Raw genomic sequence first — 21,944 nt, 5'->3', positions numbered from 1 at the left:
ACATCCATTTCTGTGAGAACCACTCAAGGCTTTTTTCCTCCATATGCCCCAAGATTCCAGTCCTAGCACCTGACATGGGATTCCGTGGGTCTCAGTGGGAGCACATCAGAGATGCAGAACAGACATTCATTAATGGAGAATGAGCTCAAGGAAGCAAATTTATTGGGATGCTTTACCAGACACTGCAGAGAGGCACAGAGTATATGGAAATTTGTGACGTAGCTTTTTTGCTTGCTGTGAGTTCTAAAGGCAGCTAAGAAACTCTGATGAAAAGTCACTCCAGGGCTGAGTGTCTTCCTTCCGCAGGGAAGGTACATGAATCCACAAATTTCATAAGTGATTTTTTTATTCTTGATTATGAACATAATAACAAGGAATCATTGGCAAGCACAGGGGAAAAGAGCTGAGCAGAGGGGGAGCCTGCACTCAGAGAGGGGAAATGCAAAGTGGCATTTCACTAAAACCCTACTACCTTTGGGCTCCCCTCTTAGCTCCAGAAAGGCTCAAGCTCTTTGGCCATGCAGAGCCTTTGCAGAGTGTCCAGTGTGGACAGGAGGGGGAAGAAGCACTAACAATACGGAGCTGGTTTGATGAGGATAAGGGAGGATTTGCAGTTCCCTTTGCACAGGCTGCCCCATGTCATGCCGCCCTTGAAATTCAGCCGTACAGAATAACATGCCGAGTACCACCACCCGCCCTCATAGCTGTAGGCACAGTTCTTACTGTAAGTGTCCTGATCCCTATCCTTTGTGGAGAATTTCATGTTGTCATGCATGGTGTTGGGATTGTCTGAGGTCATGGCATCCCCTGCTGTCCCTGTGTAGGAGCCCAGCCTCAGCCGGTAGCCGTGGGACTCATCTTCCACGCTGAAGAGGTTGTAGTCTGCAAAATTGGTGTTGTCTGTGGAGTCCTGGATGATAAACCTGACCTGGTAGACCTTCTGCTTGGCAATCTGATGGATGTACTCAGTGCCCAGCCAGTACTCGCCACGCACGTTCCCAAAGCCGTACTTGTAGGTGCTCCAGGACTCGGCCCAGGTGACTGGTGTGTCTTTCTGGTTCCTCTGGATGACCGTCCAGCCCCCGTTTGTCACATTCATTTCACAGTACACCACGAGGTGGTGGAGCCCTTTCGGCTGGATGATGTAGACACCACTGCGGCTGCCAGCGGGGATCTCGCTGCAGTCCTTGGGCCAACCTGGGGCAGGAAACAAAGACGGTTATTAAATCCCACACAAAAAGCACCTGGTATTTCTTTTGTGCCTATATCCTATTGCACACACATTCTTGGGTATTCCTGCCATGTGCTCACAGGAGTAAATCAAAGTCTTGAAATGATCTATGTAAGAGTTGGGCTTCATATCTTCCCAAGACAGGATTCAAACTGATGGGGACACACTGCCAAAATGTCTTGGTCTGGTGAGACCAAGCCAGACATTGCCTTCACCCAGCACACAATGCACCCTAGCCCAGGCTGGATTCAGTCTTGCAGTGCTGTGGTGATTTGCCTGTAGCATGCAGGTGATGTATCACCACACAGACAAATGCAAATCTGGGTTATAAAGCCATTTGCTGTTACAGCATGGAGGCTTTAGAGCTTTATAGTAATCTCAGAAACCCTGGAGAGAGTGTGATCAAGACATCCATATTGCTAATAATGAAATCAGCCCTTGTGATCTCAATAGGGCAAATCCATCGGTTTTCTCTGGGCTTACCTGAGTAGCTCTTCAGAGACTTCCTGACTTGTTTGATTTAATTATGATCTTTCCATGCGCCAGCGTGTCAGCCCCTTATACAACAAACAGCTGAATGGCCCTACACACTTCTGGGAATGGACTTGCTCCGCTCCCAGTACCTCTGCTACTGGTTATTCCTACACAGATAGGAACTATCTTGTGGTCCTATGGGCTAATATTGACTCAGTCAGTTCAGTAACACAGTCAGTCCCTGCCTTCCACAGTCTTCTCATCAACTGTATAGTGAAAATAGGAAAATAACCAATCACCACTTCCCAAAGGCCAATAATGAATCATCACTTTCCAGTTTGGATCTTTAGGTGGAAAATTCCCCATGCTAAAGATCCTCATCAACTACTGAGATCAGGACATGGCTGGTAATAGAGTCCCCCCAAGGTTATGAGCTGTGGCACCTCTGCAGCCTATCAGAAAATCAACATTTTTCCTGGGAGGAGCCAGTGCACATGTAGGACATGGGCTGAGATGGCTGAGAACTCTTTATGAGCCCAGCAACGGTGAAACCTTATGAGCAGATGTACTCCTTGAGAAAAGACTTACCATGGCTTGCTGGTGGGTGGGGGGCAATGTCTCTGACCTGTCGAACATGTTTGCCACCATTATCTGAATTAACAAGAACAGAGGACACAGGAGTGAGTGTTGAGAGTAGACATGTCAAATGCCTACTGGGAGAGCATGATCTTCTCCAAATGATATTCCTGTTTTTCTGTTGTTGCTCCTAATTCCCATGAGGGACTTTGCCATTTCAGATATCAGCCAGTTGGTAGTTCAGGGAAATTTACATGGTGTTAGAATGGGGCAGATGCTTCCTTGGTGAGAAAGATTTGGACACACTGTATAGGGGAAAGACCCTGAATGGTGGTGGCAACACTGGAAAGGTGGTTGTTAAAGTGCGGTAGAAGGGACTCAGGAAGAAGAGGGATTAGAGGGGGAAGAAACGTGAGAGCAGACACAGGTGCAGGTATCAGGAGTTGGGAGAGGGGCTCTGCTCAGCTGGGTCAGAAAGGAATCTGAAATGTGTTACTGGAAGAGAGGATGGTTTAGAGTGAATTAATGCAATTCTTTTGCAAGGACATCTTCTGTGTATCCACTGATGGGTATAAACAGAGGAATGAATCACAGGCTTATGGAATCACAAAAGCCATTCCTGTCCCCTCTCTGAAACAGCCGCCTAACCCTGCAGCCGCTGCTCTCTGACATCCTCAAATATCTGCTCCCTGCTTTCACTCTCAGCTAGTGCTTTCCTACCCCCTCCCTTATGAAGTGCTTAACTTAAGCCTCTTGCACTTTGTATAAGTCCATTCCTTCTCTTGCTACACCCAGAGTACACTTTTTCCTGCAGACAGACTGTAATATTGCTATCACTTCCTCCTCCATGGTCTTCTGATTTTGGGGCTAAACTATTCAGTTCTTCAGCCTTTCCTGACACAGTCTGCCTGCCAGATTTTTGACTCCTTTCCTTTTGACTCTCTCCAAATGTGTCTCGAAGTCCGCCAGTGAACGTGGTGGTTCACCTGAGCCATGAGTGTGGGAAACACTCATGTAACGTGGTCTAGAGGACTTTCCTACCATGGTATTTACTTTTACTACAGCCATATGAAGCTGTTCACTCATGTTCGGTTTGTAAGCCACAGTCTGCCCCTGCTCCTTTCTGCCTTCACTTCCCATCCATTTGGAAGCACTCTTCCACAAGTCAAGAGTTTCAAATGTTAGCCTGTCTTCTCTGGCATGCCTCCCTGCTTATCTATCTTGCATTCATATTGCTCATGTTTTCGGAGCACCCTACAAGTGGTCTGGGTGAGAGATGAGTGTGAAGCCCAGAGCACACCCCCTTTCTCTACTCAGACTTGCAGTTCTTGGTGAAGCCCAAGCTCTTGTCTCACTCATGGGTGCTCCATGTGTTGGCAGTTTCCTGACAGCTGACCTTTGCAGTGAAGGCTGATGTGAAACCAGCATCAAACACTTGGACCTTGAGCTCTTCTGCCAGGAATTCTTCCTCCTCCCTTGGAAGGGAACCAGGTCTTTCTGTCGTGTCATGTCCCACCCGCAGCCCCCAGTTTTATTCCAGGAACATTTCTTGGAGGCTTCCTCATTGCTGCAATATACCCTGGTATTTGTAGGTTACTCTGTGCCATCATCTGGTGATTGCTTTTTGTCAGTGCCACTGCTTAGACTCTTTGTATTAACCTCACTTACTTCCCCTTTGTTTTCACTTCTTTCTTGAATTCAGTTCTCCATTGACCTTGTGATTTCCAGAGGCTACTGTTCTCCATGTCCTCAAAACAAACTGTGATTGTTTGCCTTAACATCTTTAACACTGCTTCTCCAAGGAAGAGCCCATGGCTCACAACACCCTTGGCTTGGCCTTGCTGCCAATGAGACCGAACCTGTCCTTTCTCCTGGGATCCTGTGAACTCTGGGCTTTGGACTATTGAACTCACTTATGGGCAGAAGAACTTCATGCCAGACAGGAGGAGAGACGGCAGCAAGCAGAGGAGGACTCTGAGATGATTCTTGCTCGAGTAAGACATTGCATTGGCATTGCCCACACGTAGAGCAGTATTTAGTCCTTCCTCCATGTTATAGGGGTGTGGTTAGGCTGGTGAGGAGGTCTGTGTAGGACCTGACCGAGCGTGACCTTGTTTGCCTCTTCCTATTGTAGTGGTATACTTACCGAGCTGGGAGGACTCTGGGGGAACATTCATAATTTCATCCAGCGTGCCATTGAGGAGATGCACGTTTTTTATGTCAAAGGCAGGAAGAGATGCTGCAAGGGCCAGCAGGCAGGTGAAAAGCAGGAGACAAAGGCGCTGGGTAGCTGAAATGGGAAGAGATTGGAAAAGAAGAAAGAGATCATAACTCTTCCGTTAGAGAGCCATGAATCCCATTTGACTCCTTTACTTGCAGAGTAAAATAAGAAAATAAAATTCTTTATGTGTAGAGCTGCCTCTTGGAGCCATAAGCCCCAATTCACTCATTTAGGTGAGCTGTCATATACTTATTGGCAGGAGTCATTAGTGGTGGCACCCGGTGTTGGTGGTTTTTGAGACAGAAGAAGTGCGAAAACCTTGTCCAAACTCAAAGTGACTGTAATGAGAAATCCCTGTAAAAACCAAGTCTAGGGGCTGGAGATAACAAGCAGGGTGAGCATGGAGGGAGGAATCCCCTTTTCTCCCAGCTCCCATCACACTCCCGTGACACACTCACATGGTGTAAGCTGGGACTACACCTACCTCCAGTCCCGGTTTGTGGGCAGTAAGAACCCAGATGTCTGGGTGGGAACAAGCCCCAGGCAGGGTTGTGTGTATTTCTCTGCTCTGCATGAAAGCAGCATGACTGAGAGGGGCAGCACAAACTTTCAGGAATTACTGCCTGGCTGGTGCAAATTATGTCCCTTATACGGTTATATGGTTACTTCAAAATTTCCATATGTAGCCAGCTGTTCTGGTTTATTCTTGTTCAGAGCAGCTAGGGAAACCCCCACACTTTTTGCAATATTAAATCTAAATAAAACAATAGAAAGTTAATCATGATTCCTAGAGAGTGGGGCATTGTGGAGACACCTGCCCATGGGGAAATCTGTTCATGTTATTTTAGATGTAGCTCACCCTGGCAGATTACCAATGTGATTCCTCCACTGTTCAAAAAGGAGCAGAACCAAACCTATTGCACTGCCCTGGGATACCTGGGTTTGGCACCGTTCCCATGACTGAGATGACTGAGAAGGAAAACAATCAATGATGCTGGCCTGGAACTGCTGTGTGCGATTGCAGCCGCCCTAGAGACAAGCACCCCTTTCTGGGAGTACTCAGAGCCGTCCCAATCATTTGTGCTGGTTACAGCTTTACAGCAAAGGTCTTTTAAACACACTTCAGTCCAACTGATTTGCTTCTCAATTCCTGCATAACATTTAGTGTCTTGATACACTTGTGTTTAAAGGCATGTTTAAAGATATCTCTTCTTTAGGCCACCAGAGAAGCAGTACTCCCTCCACTGCTGGCCCATTCCCCCATGAATGGTCATGAAAGGTCTGGGTAGGAAGGAGATGCAGAGGAGAGGATCAGTCTCTCCTGGGTGTTCTTCTGGGGACAGCAATGTGCTTTCGAGCATCTAAACTCCAGATCTTGATACCTGTTCAATATCGCTCCTTAAGCAAGAATATCTAAAAAATCCATTTTCTATTCTAGGGTATTTAATACTTTTCTTGGAGAACTGAAAATTACAAAGAATGTTTGGTAAATATGAGGCTTGTAAAATGGGCTATCTGGCACTCCAGGGCTACACTGGTACAGCCTGAAAATAGCAGAACATGCAGACTCCTGCTCCAGTTCACAGCCCAGGGCACAGTAAGCCCAGACAACGTAATGGACTTAGTGCTGGGATAGCTGGGGTGTGGGGAGAAGGGAGCCCTGCAGAAGACAAAGTGCCAAGATGCCCTGTGACCCACAGGCACACGCAGCAGTGCCGACCCCTCCCATCCCATCCCACACTCACCCATGCTGTCTCTGCGGGGACCCTGCGGAGCGGGAAGCCGAGCGGGTTTGGCCTGGCTGGAGGGGTGTCCAGCTGGAAAGTTATAGGGCTCAGCAGGTGAGGGGGTGGAGGCACGAGACCCAAACCACAGCACTTGTCCTCTGGTTGGCAACAGGACTAGTGGTTTACAGCTTATTTGCTCTTCATCATTAAGTGATATGTCCTCAGACAATGAAGGCTGTGTCTCACAAAGGTGAAGAGCTTTCTTCAGAGGCAAAGCAAATAATTTGGTGCCAATAAGCGAATGCCTTAAACCCACCATGATTTACAGTGCCTGGCTGCCTCGCTGCCCTGGCAGGGTTTCCCCAGGGAACGGCATCCTCTGGGCACCTCTGCACATTTCAACTCGTAAGTAAACATCCAGATGACATTCCCCCTCCTGGATGGAAATCAAACATCAGTCATAAATCACTCTCTCCAGAGCAGGCATTGAGCCCAACAGCCACTGGGGACCCCATTATACCCTTCAGGGAAGAGGTACTCTAGTGTTCCTGGCAAATTGTGCACCGAACTTCAGAAAGTGCCACTCCAGGTGCCTCCTGACGTGCCTGGCCTGCCACCACCACGCTGCCTCTTGTGCAACGTGCACTGTGGTCTCCCCTGGCACCGCAGCCCTTGCAGCAGTCACAAGGGGGTTTTGGGAACCATGACGTGACACTGATGTAAAATGGTCTCACTTCAGGCCCCTCCCTCCTACTAGGAGTACTTACACCATGAATTTCTTACAGAAAATGCCAGACTATCCTTTTCCTAGGGATTGATACCTGCAGTATCCTGAGTTATGAGGACTCCTGTACCCCAGCATCCACCTTGTGCTGGACAGCACAAGATGGCCACAGCCTGCGGAGGAGCAGGCTGGGCTTTTGTCACAGGCTGTTCGCTTGCAGCGTGGCTGCCTGATCATGGAGGCTCCTGTGCATGCCCTGCTGTGCTGCTGCTTCTGCTCAACAGCAGATGCAAGCAAAGGCAGGCAGCAACCCTCAGCAGAGCTTCACCAGCAGCTTCCAGTCCCCAGCCAGCTTTTCCAGGAGGCTGTGGCTGGTGTTTGGGTTAGGATGTGCAAAGCAAGCAGGGGGAAGGCCATAGAGGTGATTTCTCTGAAACCCCAGCTGTGCCCTGGGGTCCAGCTCCTGCTCAGTATTTGTTTGATATTGAAAGAGCCACAGTTGTGGCACAGATCTGTTTATTGCTGCATCGTGGGCTGCATCTGGAAAAATGCAATGAGGAGGGTGAGGGAAGGGATAATTCACTTCCATGACAGCTAGAGTGCTGTGTCCTGTGTGGGCCTCCCCCGTACACAACAGCGACTAAAATTCCAGAAGGAGTCCAGCTAAGACCACCAAGACAGTCAAGGCAGGAGCACATGACATATGTGGACAGGCTGAGAAAGATGGGCTTGTTCAGCCTGGAGAGGGGAAGGCTGAGATGGGATCTTGTTGCTGCCTACAGCTACCTGGTGGGAGGGTGGAATGCAGACGGAGTCAGGCTCCTCAGAGCACTGTGTCTTGTTTTGGACCCCTCATTACAAGAAACATATTGACAGACTGGAGCAAGTCCAGCGGAGGCCACCAGACTGATCAGGGGCCTGGAGCTCAGGATGTGTCAGGAGACTCTGAGAGAACTGGGCTTGCTCCACCTGGAGAAGAGCAGGCAACAGGGAGGTCTTATTGCTGACTACAACTACCTCATGGGAGGATACAGAGAACATGGAGCCAGAGTGTTCAAGGAGGTGCATGGTGGTGTGATGAGAATCAATGGATCTAAGTTGGAACATGGAAATTCCAGTTAGGAACAGGGACTTTTTTAACATGAGGTTGGTCAAATACTGGAACAGGTGCCCAGAGAGGCTGTCGGATTTCTATCCTTAGAGGTGTTCAAGCCTTGACTGGACAAGGATCTGCTTTTAGCAGGGGTTGGACTAGATGGCCTCCAGAGGTCCCTCCCAATCTAAATTATTCTATCATCCTGTGATTCTATGACTCTCCTTAGAGGTGCACAGGGATAGGATGAGAGGCAACGGACATAAGGGAAGAGAGGGAAATCAGAATTAGGTAAAAAAAATTTCAGCCTGAGGGTGTTCAAGGACTAAAAAAAAAAAAAAAAAAAAAGAGAAGTTGTGGGGCCTCCATTCCTTGACATATTCACAACTGACCCAAACATGACCCTAAGCAACCCATTCTAAGTTGTCCCTGCTTTGGCCTTGAGATCAGACCAGAGACATTCAGAGGTCATCCTGGTCTCGGTTACCCTATGTTTCTCCGGTTCTCTGAAGAGCCCTCTCCCCAACCCTTATGCATCTGTATTTCTGCAGGAGCACAGCCATGGTGCCAGGCCTTGTGCAAGACACAGAGCTGGCCGCAGCAGAACGTGCCTTCAGAAGCCACTTTATAAGCCCAAGGAGCTATAGCAAAAGCCTGAGGACCTATGGAGCATGAGACCCGTAAGCCAGCCAGGTTGGTGTGATTTGCTCTTTCAGGATTAACTGCTACTGTCATGGCCCTGAGTGCACCAGTAGGCCTTAATGGCTGGTGACCAGTGCTACTTGAGACCTTCGCCTGGGCCCATGAGGCCTGTTTCAGCTCGGCCCTGGGCTTTCAGTCCTAACCTGAGCCACATTGTATGAGTACTGATCTCCAGTCCCCTCTCTGGCCTTGTTTTCTGGATGGATCTTAAACCCACACTGTAGATAGCTTATTTCCTGGATGGACCACTCAGATCTGTGTTGTAGCTTATCTCCAGCCCTGCCTTTTGCACTGTGTTCTTTTGTCCAGGATCTTGGGCCCAGCTGACTGCTTGCCTTGCTTGGAGCTGTTGCCAACACCCAGCTCTGCCTGCTGTGCTCAGACCCGGCAGGACGGAGCCCCACCAGCAAGGGCATTGCCTCCTGGGCGTTCACCTTTGGCTTCTGACTTGCCTGCCCGTGGGGAGCAGCCAGCCTTTGCTACTCCCAGAGAGCTGGCTCATGCTTTCATTCTCCTCCCTTGAGTCCTGCATGGTGCCCCCTGCTCTGCCTCTCTGGAGTGCAACCACTGGTTGTTGTCCTCAGCTCTGCTTCCAACCTGTATCTGCTCAGAGGTCCTCTTGCAGCTGTCTTCTTAGAAAGAGGTCCCACATCAGCATGATTTAGAAAATCACCATCAACTGGAACATTTGAGCTAAAGTCAAAACTAGGGTCTCTGCTGGACTGTAGATAAGCTGTCCTGTTGACACACTGTTTCTTTGAAGGAAATACCATTTGCATCTATTCGGAGCAGCCCAGTGGAACCTGCTGTACGCAGGGGCAGGGGAGGACTTCCTCTCCATGACACGTTCCCCCTGCATCTGGCAGCCCTGTTGCCAGCAGTGACCCCAGTGATGGTTCACCAGCCGCAGCCTGCCTGCCAGCCCTGGCACAGGCACCCCACCACGCCCCGAGGCGTTGCATTGCTCAGTGCTGGCATTAGCTCTGGCAGCAGCCCATGGGAGCCCCTAAGTCACCCACTTCCTCTGCCCCCAAAGAAAGGGGACATGGCCCCTCTGCTTGGGGTCTTTCTTTCCAGGGCCCTCCTCCCTGCATAGACTTGGGAGTGCTGCTTTTATGATTCCCCCTAAACTAAAAAACTATGATTCCCCCTAAACTAAACTAAAACTGCAGACAAGGACTCCCAACCTCTAACCAAGCAAGCAGGGGTTACATCTAAGGGTGCAGGTGGAAGCTGATCCAAGGATCCCTTACCTCGGAGAGGTCTGGATGCCACAGGTTGCACTGCTTGATGTGAGCTCCTGCAGTATGGGAAGTTTGGTGGGAGCCTCAGCTTGGCACTGGCTTGCTGTGAACACCAGGTTTAAAGCTGTGCCATGAAGAAGACATCTGGTCAGTAGGCTATTGAAACCAACACAGGAGAAGAAAGTTGAAGGGCCACATCTTTATCATCTTAAAATTGGCTTGACAAAGTGATGAAGCTGTCTGCACCTTCTGGCACCAAGAACAGCCCTCCCAAACAAGCTGTCCTGAGAGCCTTTTGCTCCTGTAGAGGGGCCAACCCCTAGTTGACGTTGCTGGGTCTGGTGGGGGATCTGCAGGGTCTCATCAGGCCAAAGACTGGGATTGGGAAGGAGAATGGCAAAGGGACCCACAGACACCTGCTTGTTACCTGGAACCCTTGCCTTCTACTCAGAGCGTGCAGATTGGGGTGCCAGGGGACACTGTATATACAGTGACTTCTGGCTGCTGGACACTGGTTCCAGCCCAATGACTTAACTCATTGATCCTGAAAACTGCCAGTGGAGAGTTATCAGGCAGGCACGTCTCTTGAGGACCTGTCCTCATCTTTCCAAGGTCACCTAATCTTTCCTCCTTTCCTAGTTTCTGTGTGTATGTCCTTAAAAAGTTGGGTCTCTCCACTTCAGTTTGTTCATGGCTCTCCAGAATTTGCTCCGAGCGGGCAATTCACATGTAGTGTTTGTGTAGCTGAGCGAGTCAATAATTGAAAAGGGGATTATTTTGTACTTCTCTGGCTGGAAAGGCATGTCTCCCCCCCTCAGGGTGTTTAGTTGTGTTGTCATGGGATCTGAAATCTGCAAGTGCCTCCTTGTGCCTCTACAAATTACAAGTGTGAACACAAGTGGGTGTATGCAGTACCTATAAAGTCGCTGTTGAAAGCTCAGCAGGGGAGGGTGCACCACTGGGTTCCTGCTCTCTGCTCAGCTGTGCTGTTGTGATGGGTGAGTTATCTTCCCAGCGGCACACTGCCTTCATGTGTGGTGCTGGGCTCAAACAAGACCTGACTGGGGTGAGTACACAAAGGCACAAGATGATTAGCAGGACAGCAGCCATGATCTTGCCTGGATGATGCATGCTGCCAGGCACTCTGGTAGCAGATGGGACGCAAGACAAAAGCACCAAACGACACACATGCTTGGTGCCAGCATATGCTTTCCCCAGGCTACCTATGCCCTGTATTGCCATGTCCTGTCAAGGGACATTAATGTGGAGACTTAGATTTCAACTTGGTCCTTTCCCTTCCTGACCAAGGCATGTGGCACAGGGGTCCTTCCCCAAGCATGATGGCATCTGCCCCAGTAACTGAGCTAGTGCAGGGTGTAGGGGTGTGCTGGTGGCCAGCACAGAGGGTTTGGGCTTGTGTCACTGCGTAGGCCCAGGAGACTTCCTCCTGTCTGCTTGGGAGCTGGTACCTGTGCAATAGGACCTATCCTTTGGATCTGGTTTCCCACTATCTGTCATTGGGCTGGAGTGGCTTATATAAAAGGCTTAAGCATGATTACTCCAAAAAGAACTGTTTTTTGTGATCCCTCTACCACTGGCAAATTGCTCTCCCCAGATCTAGCTGTATCATTGTCCTCTTTTAGCTACTCTTGGGCTGTAGGTTCTGAGAACAGATGTGCAGATTGCTGTCTGGTGCAGGGAAGGGGCTGATCAGGAGGGTGACAAAGCCAATTCTCACCTTACTTCAGCCCTGCGGGGGCAGAGCCTGCACTGAAGCTGCAGCTCCCACCACCCTGGGGAGCTGCAGCTCCTCCCACCGCAGGCTCCTGCCTGTGCCCTGTGGCTCTGCCTTCCCTGGTCTGAGCTCTCCAGGGGCCATCAGCAGGGACAGAGGGGACTGCCCAGGGATCCTAATGGTGCTGGGCCCTTTCCTCCCCAGGGCTCCAGGCTGGGACAAGTTGGCTCCGTGGGGACTTTGTTCTCCTACCCACAGTGGTGGCGATGCTTCTCCTCTGCACAAGTGCTGGCCCAGCAGTACCCACTGCCAGTTCCCGGAGTGGTGAGTATGGAGTGGGTGGGGGGCACTGGCTGGGCACCAAAGTCCAGAGCAGGAAAGTGTCTCCCTAGCTCAGCACTGACTCTCAGGTCAGTGGAGCCTGGAGCTAGGAAGTGCTAGGAACGCCAGCTAGGAAGGCCAGCATGCACCCAGGTTGATGCACAAAACAAGAACTGCTCACACACACAAACCCCTGGGCCATGGCTTGTAAGGTAAGCAGCCTGACACCTGTCAAGCCATCCTCACTCCCTTGGTGGCTCCATGCTGAAACTCAGAGGTTTCTGCCCAAACACCATAACTTGGCAGGATTGCTCTGCAGTGCTGGTGTCTTTTTACACTTCAGTTCTAGGAGAGATCCTCCCAGCACTTTTTTTTTCTTTTTAGCTCTTGTTGGATTAGGAGTAGTCCCTTCCTCCCTGCAAGGGAGGGTTACACTCCCTGCAAGACCTGTGTGCTCAAGAAAAATAGAATTTCGTGGGCTGAATTGGAATTACCCACAGCAGGTTGTCCCTCATCAGACACAAAACAAAAAAACCAAATTAGGCAGCAAATTAGTTTGGCAAGTAAGTCATGACAGATCAGTCCTGCTAACAGATAAACTGCAACAAGCTGGGGGAAGAGATCACTGTGAGATCAAGACAGAACTTAGCCTTCTTTTGCAATGCCATGACCCCCAGGGAAAACATAAATTTTCATTACATATCCTCATCCAGTGGAGCATTTTGGACACTTCTGATGCTTGCAAGAGCTGCAGCTCAATATATCCAGGGCCTTGTGTGAGAGCCAGATATACTTGGAGGACATCACTGGCATCTGGAAGATTTTTTTCCCCTCTTTTCTTGGCCAGATACATTAGAAGGCTCCAAATGAAATAGCAAGACATGAGAAATAGATCCTAGGGCTCTTACCAGGGCCACTGTCTTAGAGAGCTTCAGTTGCCTGTGGATGAGCCAGTGGAAAAGCCACTCTGCACTGTGGAGTAGACTACAGATAAAACCAGCCCTTTTTGTCCTGAGTCCTCCCCTACAGGAGCAATTTGTTGCCCTGACAGACTCATATGATCCTTCTCTCTCCCACCCTGTGTCTGCCACTGCTACTGTCACAGGGTTCCCCGCAGACTGCAGCCATCTCCGCAAGACCAGCCCCAGCGGGGTGTACGTCATCCAGCCGGCAGGGTCACCCCCAAGGGTGGTATGGTGCGACATGGACACTGAAGGCAAGGGCTGGACTGTTGTCCAGAGAAACTCTCATGACACTGAGATCACATGGAAGCAATCCTGGACCACCTACAAGTACGGCTTTGGGAATGTGCGGGGCGATCACTGGCTGGGCACCGAGTACCTGCACCTGCTGACGCAGCAGGGCACCTACAAGGTTCGCTTCGTCGTGCGGAATAAAGCCAATGTCACCCATTACGCGGAGTACGACATCTTCAGGGTGGAGAGTGAGGCTAGCGGGTATCCGCTAAGGCTGGGCCGGTTTTCTGGTGATGGGGATGACTATCTGACCAGCTATCATCCCAAGAAGGGGGGCATACATGACAACATGAAGTTTAGTACAACCGACAGGGACCAGGACCAGTACAGCGGGAACTGCGCCAACAGCTATGGGGGCTGGTGGTACGACAGGTGCCAGAATGTTCTGCTCAATGCCAAAAAAAACATCCTTTGGCCAGGATTCTGCGATAACGGCGACTGCACATCCTCCCTCATCCTGGTCAAACCCACAGATGTGTGCTGACCGTGCCGCAGCGCCCAGCCTCCCCGGAGTTTGTGAGATTGTGAGAGTGCCACCGTCCCCATCTCAGTGCCCTGCTCCCATGCCTGCCAACAGCCCTGTGCCATCCTCGGTGCACATCCTGCACTACCTGCAGCTCCCGCACCGTCACCAGCTGAAACACAGCAGCTCTGGGGCTCAGGAGCAATCGCTCGGAGCCCCAGGCACGTGGCGGTGCTGGCTGGCACTGAGACACAGGCACTGGTTTGGGGTGGGTGCTCCCACTCCTGTCCTGGGGAGGGGGAGACAGTGCAAGTTCCCTTCCCTGTGCAATCGGTGCATCCCTGCTTTGCTCAGGCCCTGCTCCTTCCCCGGGCCCCATACGCCCCACAGCTCTGTACCCATGGTGGGAGAAATCAGCTGCAATAAACCCTGAAGCCAGACTTTGCTGCCTTGTGTCTGTCTGCCGCCGCAACACTGCACATAAGTGTGGGGGATCATTCTGTCCAGTCTCCGGGGTGGTGGACCTGGGGGAAAGTAGGTGTATTATGCAGGTCCCCTCCCGGGCCAGGGGAGACACCTGCGCAAGGGATGCCAGCTCTCCCTGGGACATGCAGAGCTCACTTCCCCCAGGACTGGCATGGTGGCTGCTGGGTTCAAGATGATTTGCTCAGGCAGTGCTGGGCCAGCTCAGCTGTGGAGCAAGCCCATATGGACCCAAGCTGATCCAGGCTTCTTGAACTTCTGGGATCTCTGCCATGTCAGGCTGCCTCAGCTCTTAACCCTGCCCCAAATATCCTAACCATGCAGTGCTGTGTAGCCTTGCAGTGCTATTGTCCCTTTCTGCCCTGTCCACTCTTCCAGTTACCTCCCAAGGCCTGGGCCAGCTTTCACAAGGTTAACAAGGCAGGATGATGCTGACCTGGCCTGCTGTCTCTGGTTGGCTCCAGGTCACGGCTGGTAGGGCTGAACTGTGCTTGCTCTTGGCCCTGTGATACTGCATTCCCTTTTGAAAGATCCCCCACCTTGAAACCCAACTCTCTTCTTTAAGTGAAAGTTTTGTCTTTAATTCCTCATTTAAGTCTTACAAAAAGTTTTGCCTTTGAACGTCTTTTCTTACTGCACCAGGAGCGTCAGGTCTGCTCCTGGCAAGAACCTGGCAGCAGTTGCGAGAAGTTCCCAAACAAATGAAGGACATTTATACATGTCTGCGCAGGTTCTGAAAGCAATTTTATTCTGCAGGATGAACACAGATGACAACAGGGATATGGTGCGTACATGGCCTGCCTGGGCTTAGAGAAGCTTAGATCAGGTTAGCTAGTGATGACTGATATTTTTCTGCTGAAGTCATCTACACTCACGAAGCAAAAAGAGAATAAGACCTTGCTGGATCAGGAGGGTTTTAGGTTTCTGAGCACAGTTTTCTCCCCAGAAGGAACATGCTTGGAAACCGCAGCATTTATAAAGACTTGTTCCAATAATGATCCCTAAAAACCCACCACAAGTGAAAGGCCAGAGACAAAGCAGGGAGCTTTGCTACTTTTCAAGAGAAGAGGAAAAGAAAACAGCTCTTGATATACAGGAACAACCCTGTTCACCCCCAACCAGCAAAATGGGCCCCTGCAGGGCACTGGTCTGGCCATGTGCCCAGTGCAGACAGGAGGGGGAAAGAGGACTAATGGTACAGAGATGGTTTGATAAGGATGGCAGAAGCTTTGCAGTTCCCGTTGCACAGGCGGCCCCATGTTATGCCACCCTTGACGTTCAGCTGTACAGAATAACACGCCGAGTACCACCACCCACCCCCAGAGCGGGAGGCACAGTTCCCTCTGTAAGTGTCCTGATCCTGATCTTTTGTGGAGAACTTCATGTTGTTGTGCACGTTCCTTGGATTGTCTGAGTCCATGGCATCCTCCGCTGTCCCTGTGTACGTTCCCAGCCTCAGCCGGTAGCCCTGGGATTCATCTTCCAGGCTGAAGAGGTTGTAGTCTGCGAACTTGATGTTGTTTGCGGCATCCCAGATGACAAACCTGACCTGGTAGACATTCTGCTTGGAGATCTGATGGATGTACTCGGTGCCCAGCCAGTACTCGGTAAGCACATTCCCAAAGCCGTACTTGTAGGTGCTCCAGGACTCAGCCCAGGTGATCTCCGTGCTCTGCCGGTTCCTCTGGATGCCCGTCCAGCCCCCATCCGTGACATTCATTTCACAGTACACCACGATGGGGTGCAGTCCTGTCGGATAGATGACGTAGACGCCGCCGGGGCTGCCAGCCGAGACCTCGCTGCAGTCCTTGGCCCAACCTGGGGCAGGAGAGAGGGTGATTTAACAAAAGCCTGTGCAACAGGACAAGACCATGTTTCACCTTGTGGCAGGATAGAGGGACATCTGGCCAGAGTACCTGGGAGATACTCAGCTGTCCCAGCCCAGAGAGGTCAATGTGCTTGGCTGGAGGTGAGAATGGGTTGGCCTCAGCCCTCTGCTTCTTTTCCATATGGGACACCTAACAGGAGGCAGCCCCAGTGAAAGGCCCCAGACCCACTGGGCTATGCTGGTTTCAGGCCAGGAGACTGATAGGGACACTAGTGGGCTCATCTGGGTCTCCTGAAAAAGGGGTTGTGTCACTAAAACAGGGTCGCTGGGGAGGAAGGTGAAGAGGACCTTGCCCCTGCCTGTGACTGGGGGAACAGGCGAAAAATGATGCCTTCAAGCACAAAGACACCCGTACCAGTCTGCATGGTGCACACACACACATACACACATGCACACACACAGCACTGCAGCCTGCATGGGTACACCTCCTCACATCCACCATCCTCCATCTTGGAGCAGGGCCAGGGCTAGGGACGGTGTAGGGCCCTTCCCCACCCGGAGCTGGCCGTACCTGAGCATAGAACACTGGATCCCCCCTGTGCTAGCAGGTGTGGTCTCCCCATGCCTTCGGCTCGCTTGCTGCAGGACCTCCCACTGCAGTTGAGGTCATTCTACAGGATGGGCAGAGCTCCTCTCCCCAGCTGACCAAGGTCTGGTGTTGATGCCGCCTCTCCCCAGCCCGCCTGCCTGTATACACTACGGAGGTGGTTTTTGGATCTGAGGCATCATAGCACACCCTCTCCCAAGTCTCATTTTACCAAGCCTCCACTGGCCCAGAGCATGGGCTGGGGCTGTTCACCAGCCAGGGCTGACCCAGACAAAGGAACTGAAAGGGGTTGGTAAGAGCACTGTGATGCCCATGGCATGCTACATACTGGTTTTCTTCAGAGCACTCGCCGAAGCATTGGAGGGAGATTTCTTGAAGATGTTTAGGGTTTGTATATGCATGGAGTGGCCTGGGGCAGCCAAGACCAGCACACAAGCAAGGAGTAGAAGGCACTGGGCTGCTAGAAAGGGAAAAGATGGAGAAAAGATGAAATGTGACCCTCCCTCCAGAGAGGTGGGAAATCCCATGGCTCCAGCACTGCACAGTGTAACATGACCATGTGAGATGCAGGAGTGCACCAAGCATGTTGGGCAGCATCATGCTGGTCCGTGCAAGCTGGAAAGTTTGCCAAAAGGCCTCAACTCTTTTGCCCAAGGGGTAGACAACCTTGCCTTTTCCCCTTGACCAGCTCCCAAAAAGTCATGCATGAGATAGTTTTGGATGGAGCAAAGCCCCCAACAACCGACTGAGCCAAGTTTCATTCCTGGCCCCTGAAGCAGGGGACTGGCTGGGATGAGCCTGAAGGCAGGGCACAAGCTGCTGGTGTTCGAAGGGGTGGCAGGTGAGTATGCCCTCAGAGGGCACCAATGCCACTGCTCCCCATTGGTGTGCTAGGACCAGTGCACGGTGCCTCTCCCTGTTGCTGGGCTGCCCTACCTGTGCTCCTCCCATTGCTACCAAGAAGCACCCTGCTTCCCAGCCCAGTACTCACCCATGGCGTCCATGCGGGAATGCCGTCTGCAGCACAAAGCTGTGGAGTGGGAGGTCTCACAGAAGTATTTGTAGTGCCCTCTGCAGTGGGCGGGGTGACTGGGTCCAACCCCCCCTCCCGGATTCCTTTCTCCTAAAGGAGGAAATCAGGCTGGGAAACCCAGCTTTTGTGCCCTTAGAAAAAACAAGCCAAGATGAAGGTGCCTGTGGTTCTAGGTGCATAGCTTCCTGAGCTGCAAAGAAAATAACCCCTGTGCCAGCAAGAGTCCTTGGAATGGTCTCTTCTGTGAGTGCTTAGCTCCTTGGATGGAATTTCCCCTGGGAACAGCATATTTGGGAGCTTTGAAGAGTGCAGCTCAGTAAACAAACACTTGAGTGCCCGTCACAAACCAGTGTGGAGAGCAAACACTGGGGATGTCCCCACCTCCCACCATTACCGCAGGGTGCTGCCAGGTCAATTGGTTCTTGTTTAATGTGCTTTTGACAAGCGCAGCCTAGCTCTTAGTGGGGAAGTCAGAGCAGCCCCCAGAGACTCCCAGAGAGACTGGCTGTTGTGGGAGCAGCTGGTGTTTTCTGGACTGCATAACCCCTGGCAGAGGGTTGTGGCAGAGGGTTGTGGCAGAGGTGAAGAAGGGGGAAGCAGGAGAGATCTCTATTCTCCAGTGGGCCACAGTCCTGATCTGCAAGGACCATTCAGGCCCCCTGAATGGGCCTGCTGAAAGACGCTGGCTAAAAGGTTTCTGTAGGCCAGCTGAGACAGCTGTGGTCTCTGGGGCACTGGGTTTGAGAGACTAGTCATGCAGGATGGATGGCTACAGAGGAAAGCAAGTGTCTGCCCAGGAATGGAGCAAAACTGGGTGGATGGAGGGCAGCAACGGGGATCTGAGCATGTACAGAGGAGAATGGAGGAGTCTGAGTGTGCACAGAGGGGAAAGCAGAAAGCCTGACCCTGTGTGCGTAGAGAGGGAATGGAGGGGATCTGAGTGTGCATGGAGGGAAAATGGAGGGGAATTGAGGGTGCACAGAGGGACTGGAAGGGATCTAACGGCCAAACCCATAGGAACCAAGCACCCACAGAAGGGACGGGTGGGATCTGAGTGTCGATGGAGGGCAACAGTGGGAATCTGAGGGCACTTGTCGTGGAAAAGAGGGATGTGAGTATGCGCAGAGGGGAGAAGTCAGCACTGAAAGGAACAGAGAAGATCCGAGTGTGCAAGGAGGGGAACAGAGGAAATCTGGGTATATACAGAAGGAAATGGAGGACACTTGAGCGTACAAGGAGGAGAATGGAGGGGATCTCTTTGTGCAAGGAGGACAACAGAGGGGTTCCAAGAGAGCACAACAAGGGGAACAAAGAGGAAGCTGGATAGGAATGGAGAGCATCTGAGAGTGCTTGGAAGTGAACAGAATGAGTCTGAGGGGATCTAGAAGCACCCAGAAGGGAACAGAGGGAATTTGAAAGCATGTAGAGGGGGCATGGTTTGGATGTAAGGCGCTCGGAAAGGATGGCAGGGACTGGAGGGTGCACAAAGGGGAGTGGAGGAGATCTGAGCATGTGTGGATGGGAACTGCAGCGTTCCAAGGCACAGGTAGGGGAGCAGAGAGGGTCTACAAGCACTCAAAAGGAAATGGGGGTAACTGAGGGTCCACAGAGGGGAACAGGGGGAGCCTGAGCACTCATAGAGAAGAATGGAAGGCACCGCAGTGGCATGTGGGGGAATAGAGAGTGCATGGAGGGGAATCTGAATGCACACGGAATTGAATGAATGGTTCTGATGTGCCCTCTGATGCTCCCCAGGGTCTTTTATTTGCCCTCTGGTGCAATGCAGAGGCTTCCATTTGGTCCTCTCATCCCCTAAGAATCACTCCGTTTGCCTTTTGGTGCACCCTAAAGAAGGTGCACATTCAGAGGCCTTCGATTTCCCTCCTGTACACCTCAGATTCCTCCATTTGCCTTCTGGTGCCACCTAGAGCTCCTCATTTTCTTTGCAGTGCATCCCAGTGTCCTATATTTGCTTTCCTTTTCATGCCAGAGCCCTCCATAAGCCCTCAGGTGCTCCCCAAGCCCTGCACTGCCTTCTCATGCACCCTGTTTACCTTTGCAAATCCTGTCACCCCAGAGGCCCCAGCAGCGTCCTGGGCAGCAGGGACCTCTTTGTGCAGGATGCTCAGTAGAAAGTCAGGATAAAACTCCAGTCTGGAGATAGTGAGAATCCATTGCTTGCTGGGTCCACAGACCCAGCATGTCTGCAGAGATAGGGAAGGTCTGAGGTCAAGCGTGGAGGCCAAGTCAGCCGGTCCCATCAGGGGCAGAACTGGAGGAATGAGACTGGGTGCAGACATAGCTGCTGCGCAGCTGCCATGTAGCCAGTGGTAAAGGCACAGCTTAAAAGCAGCTCTCCAGGGGAAAGAGCAGCAGGCCCTCACTTCTGGCTTTTTTCACAACAGCCCTTTTCAGTGAAGGAGTTGACTTTGGATGTGGCCAGCTGAACTCCTTAACTCAGCAAACTACACTCTGAGAAGAGGGAAAGGACTCAAGGGCGCTGGCATTGGCCCGCCCTCACAAGGAATAATATGGGAGTCTCTGTGGTAGGGCTCCTGGGGCCAGCTCCTGCCTCGGGATCTGAGTCTTTCCTTCCCACAGGGAACCGCAAGGATCCCAAGTGCCAGTTAAAGACAGGTTTGTGCTTCCATAACTAGGGCCAAAGGACAGAGTCTCTGGGTGCCCAAGTACCACGGTTACTCTAAGGTCTCTTGGGTTACAGCCCCACCATGTCAATTTGTGCCCATTGCCTCTTGTCCTGGCACTGGGCACCACTGGAAAAAGCCTGGCCTCCCACTTCTTTGTTCCATCCCTTCAGGTATTTATATACATTGATAAGATCCCCCTCTGAGCCTTCTCTTCTCCAGGCTGAATGGTCCCAGCTCTCTCAGCCTTCCCTCAAAGGAGAGATGCTCCAGCCCCTTTGTGGCCCTTTGGTGGACTCTCACTAGTATGTCCATGTCTCTCTCACACCGGAGAACCCAGAACCGGACTCCAGGTGTGGCCTAACCAGTGCTGAATAAAGGGAAAGGATCACCTCCCTCAACCTGCTGGCAACACTCCTCCTAGTGCAGCCCAGGATACTGCTGGCATTCTTTACCATGACCATACATTGCTGGCTGATGGTCAGTTTCTTGCCCGCCAGGATCTCCATGTCTTTTTTCACAGACCTACCTTGCAGCTGGGTGACCCCAGGATTGACTCCGGGAGTACACCACTGGTGACTGGTACCCAGCTGGACTTTGTGCCACTGATCAGCACTCTCTGGGCCTGTCCATTCAGGTGGTTTTCAGTCCACCTTCCTGTTCACTTATCTAACCCATATTTTGCCAGTTTGTCTGTTAGGATGTTTTGGGAGACAGTGTCAAAAGCTTACTAAAATCAAGGTAAACAATATCCACTGCTCTCCACTCATCCATCATGCTAGTCCCTCGAAGAAGGCTATCAGGTTACTTAAATATGATTTTCCCTTTGTAAATCCATGCTGACTACTCCAGATCACCTTCTTGTCTTTCATGTGCCTGGAAATGGTTTCCAGGACTAGCTGCTTCATCACGTTCCCAGGGATTGAGGTGAGGCTGACCAGCCTGTGGTTCCCTGGGTCCTCCTTCTTGCTCTTGAAGATAAGAGTGACATTGACTTTCCTCCAGTCTTCAGGCACTTCTCCCAGTTGGCCAGGATCGATCAAAGATTATTGAGAGTGGCCTTGCGATGATATTGGCCAGCTCCCTCAGCACTTGCAGGTGCATCCCGTCAGGCCCCATGGACTTCTGTATGTCCAGTTTGTTTAAGTATTCCCTAATCTGATCCTTTTCCACCAAGAGTATGTCTTACTTGCTTCAGACTTTCCCCCTGATCTCTTGAGCCTGAGATTCATGAAGGTTGGCCTTCCCAGTAAAGATAGAAGTCATTGAGTACCTTAGCCTTTTCCATGTCCTGTGTCACCAGGGCCCCTGAATGGGGATTCAGCAGCAGACCCACATTTTCCCTAGTATTCCTTTTGTTTATGTACTTGTAGAAATCTTTCCTGCTCCCTTCACATCCCTTGCCAGATTCAACTCCAGGCCAGCCTTGGCTTTCCCAACCCCATCCCTGAATGATTGGACACCATTTCTTTATTCCATCAGCCATCATACCCTGCTTCCATCTCTTAAACACTTCCTTTATATGTCTGAGTTTAGACAGGATCTCCTTGCTCATCCATAGAATCATAGAATCATTAAGGT

The 21,944-nt window shown here is 51.3% G+C and overlaps 3 protein-coding genes across 3 annotated transcripts; 1 reads left to right on the top strand and 2 right to left on the bottom strand.

Moving 5' to 3' along the window:
* Positions 1–568: 568 nt before the first annotated feature.
* Positions 569–5,460, bottom strand: LOC104081072 (angiopoietin-related protein 1-like). Its single transcript, XM_009583673.1, has 4 exons — positions 5,439–5,460; positions 4,428–4,520; positions 2,294–2,356; positions 569–1,197 (listed from the first exon to the last, which is right to left on the bottom strand). The coding sequence occupies exons 1-4, from the start codon at positions 5,458–5,460 to the stop codon at positions 569–571; spliced, it is 807 nt and encodes a 268-aa protein (XP_009581968.1).
* Positions 5,461–5,981: 521 nt separating this feature from the next.
* LOC104081071 (fibrinogen-like protein A) lies at positions 5,982–14,955 on the top strand. The gene is given in 5 exon segments (XM_009583672.1): positions 5,982–6,039; positions 11,932–12,013; positions 13,125–13,737; positions 13,739–13,828; positions 14,893–14,955. Coding segments are annotated over 5 exon segments (906 nt in total).
* A 484-nt stretch (positions 14,956–15,439) lies between these two features.
* LOC104081070 (fibrinogen-like protein A) lies at positions 15,440–16,503 on the bottom strand. The gene is made up of 2 exons (XM_009583671.1): positions 16,494–16,503; positions 15,440–16,068 (listed from the first exon to the last, which is right to left on the bottom strand). Exons 1-2 carry the CDS (start codon positions 16,501–16,503, stop codon positions 15,440–15,442), a joined length of 639 nt encoding a protein of 212 aa, XP_009581966.1.
* Positions 16,504–21,944: the final 5,441 nt, after the last annotated feature.

This window comes from Fulmarus glacialis, unplaced genomic scaffold (genome assembly GCF_000690835.1).
Source record: "Fulmarus glacialis isolate BGI_N327 unplaced genomic scaffold, ASM69083v1 scaffold11838, whole genome shotgun sequence".
Classification (NCBI taxonomy): Eukaryota; Metazoa; Chordata; class Aves; order Procellariiformes; family Procellariidae; genus Fulmarus; species Fulmarus glacialis.
The sequence above is the reverse complement of the archived record's forward strand: the minus strand, read 5'-3'. Positions and strand labels throughout refer to the sequence as shown.

Coding starts and splice junctions, on each gene's coding strand:
- LOC104081072 (XM_009583673.1), bottom strand. CDS start 5,460: ATGGGAACGGTGCCAAACCCAG. Junction 4,521..5,438: donor GGGAACGGTGCCAAACCCAG/GTATCCCAGGGC, acceptor TGGCCCTTGCAG/CATCTCTTCCTGCCTTTGAC. Junction 2,357..4,427: donor CCCAGAGTCCTCCCAGCTCG/GTAAGTATACCA, acceptor TTGTTAATTCAG/ATAATGGTGGCAAACATGTT.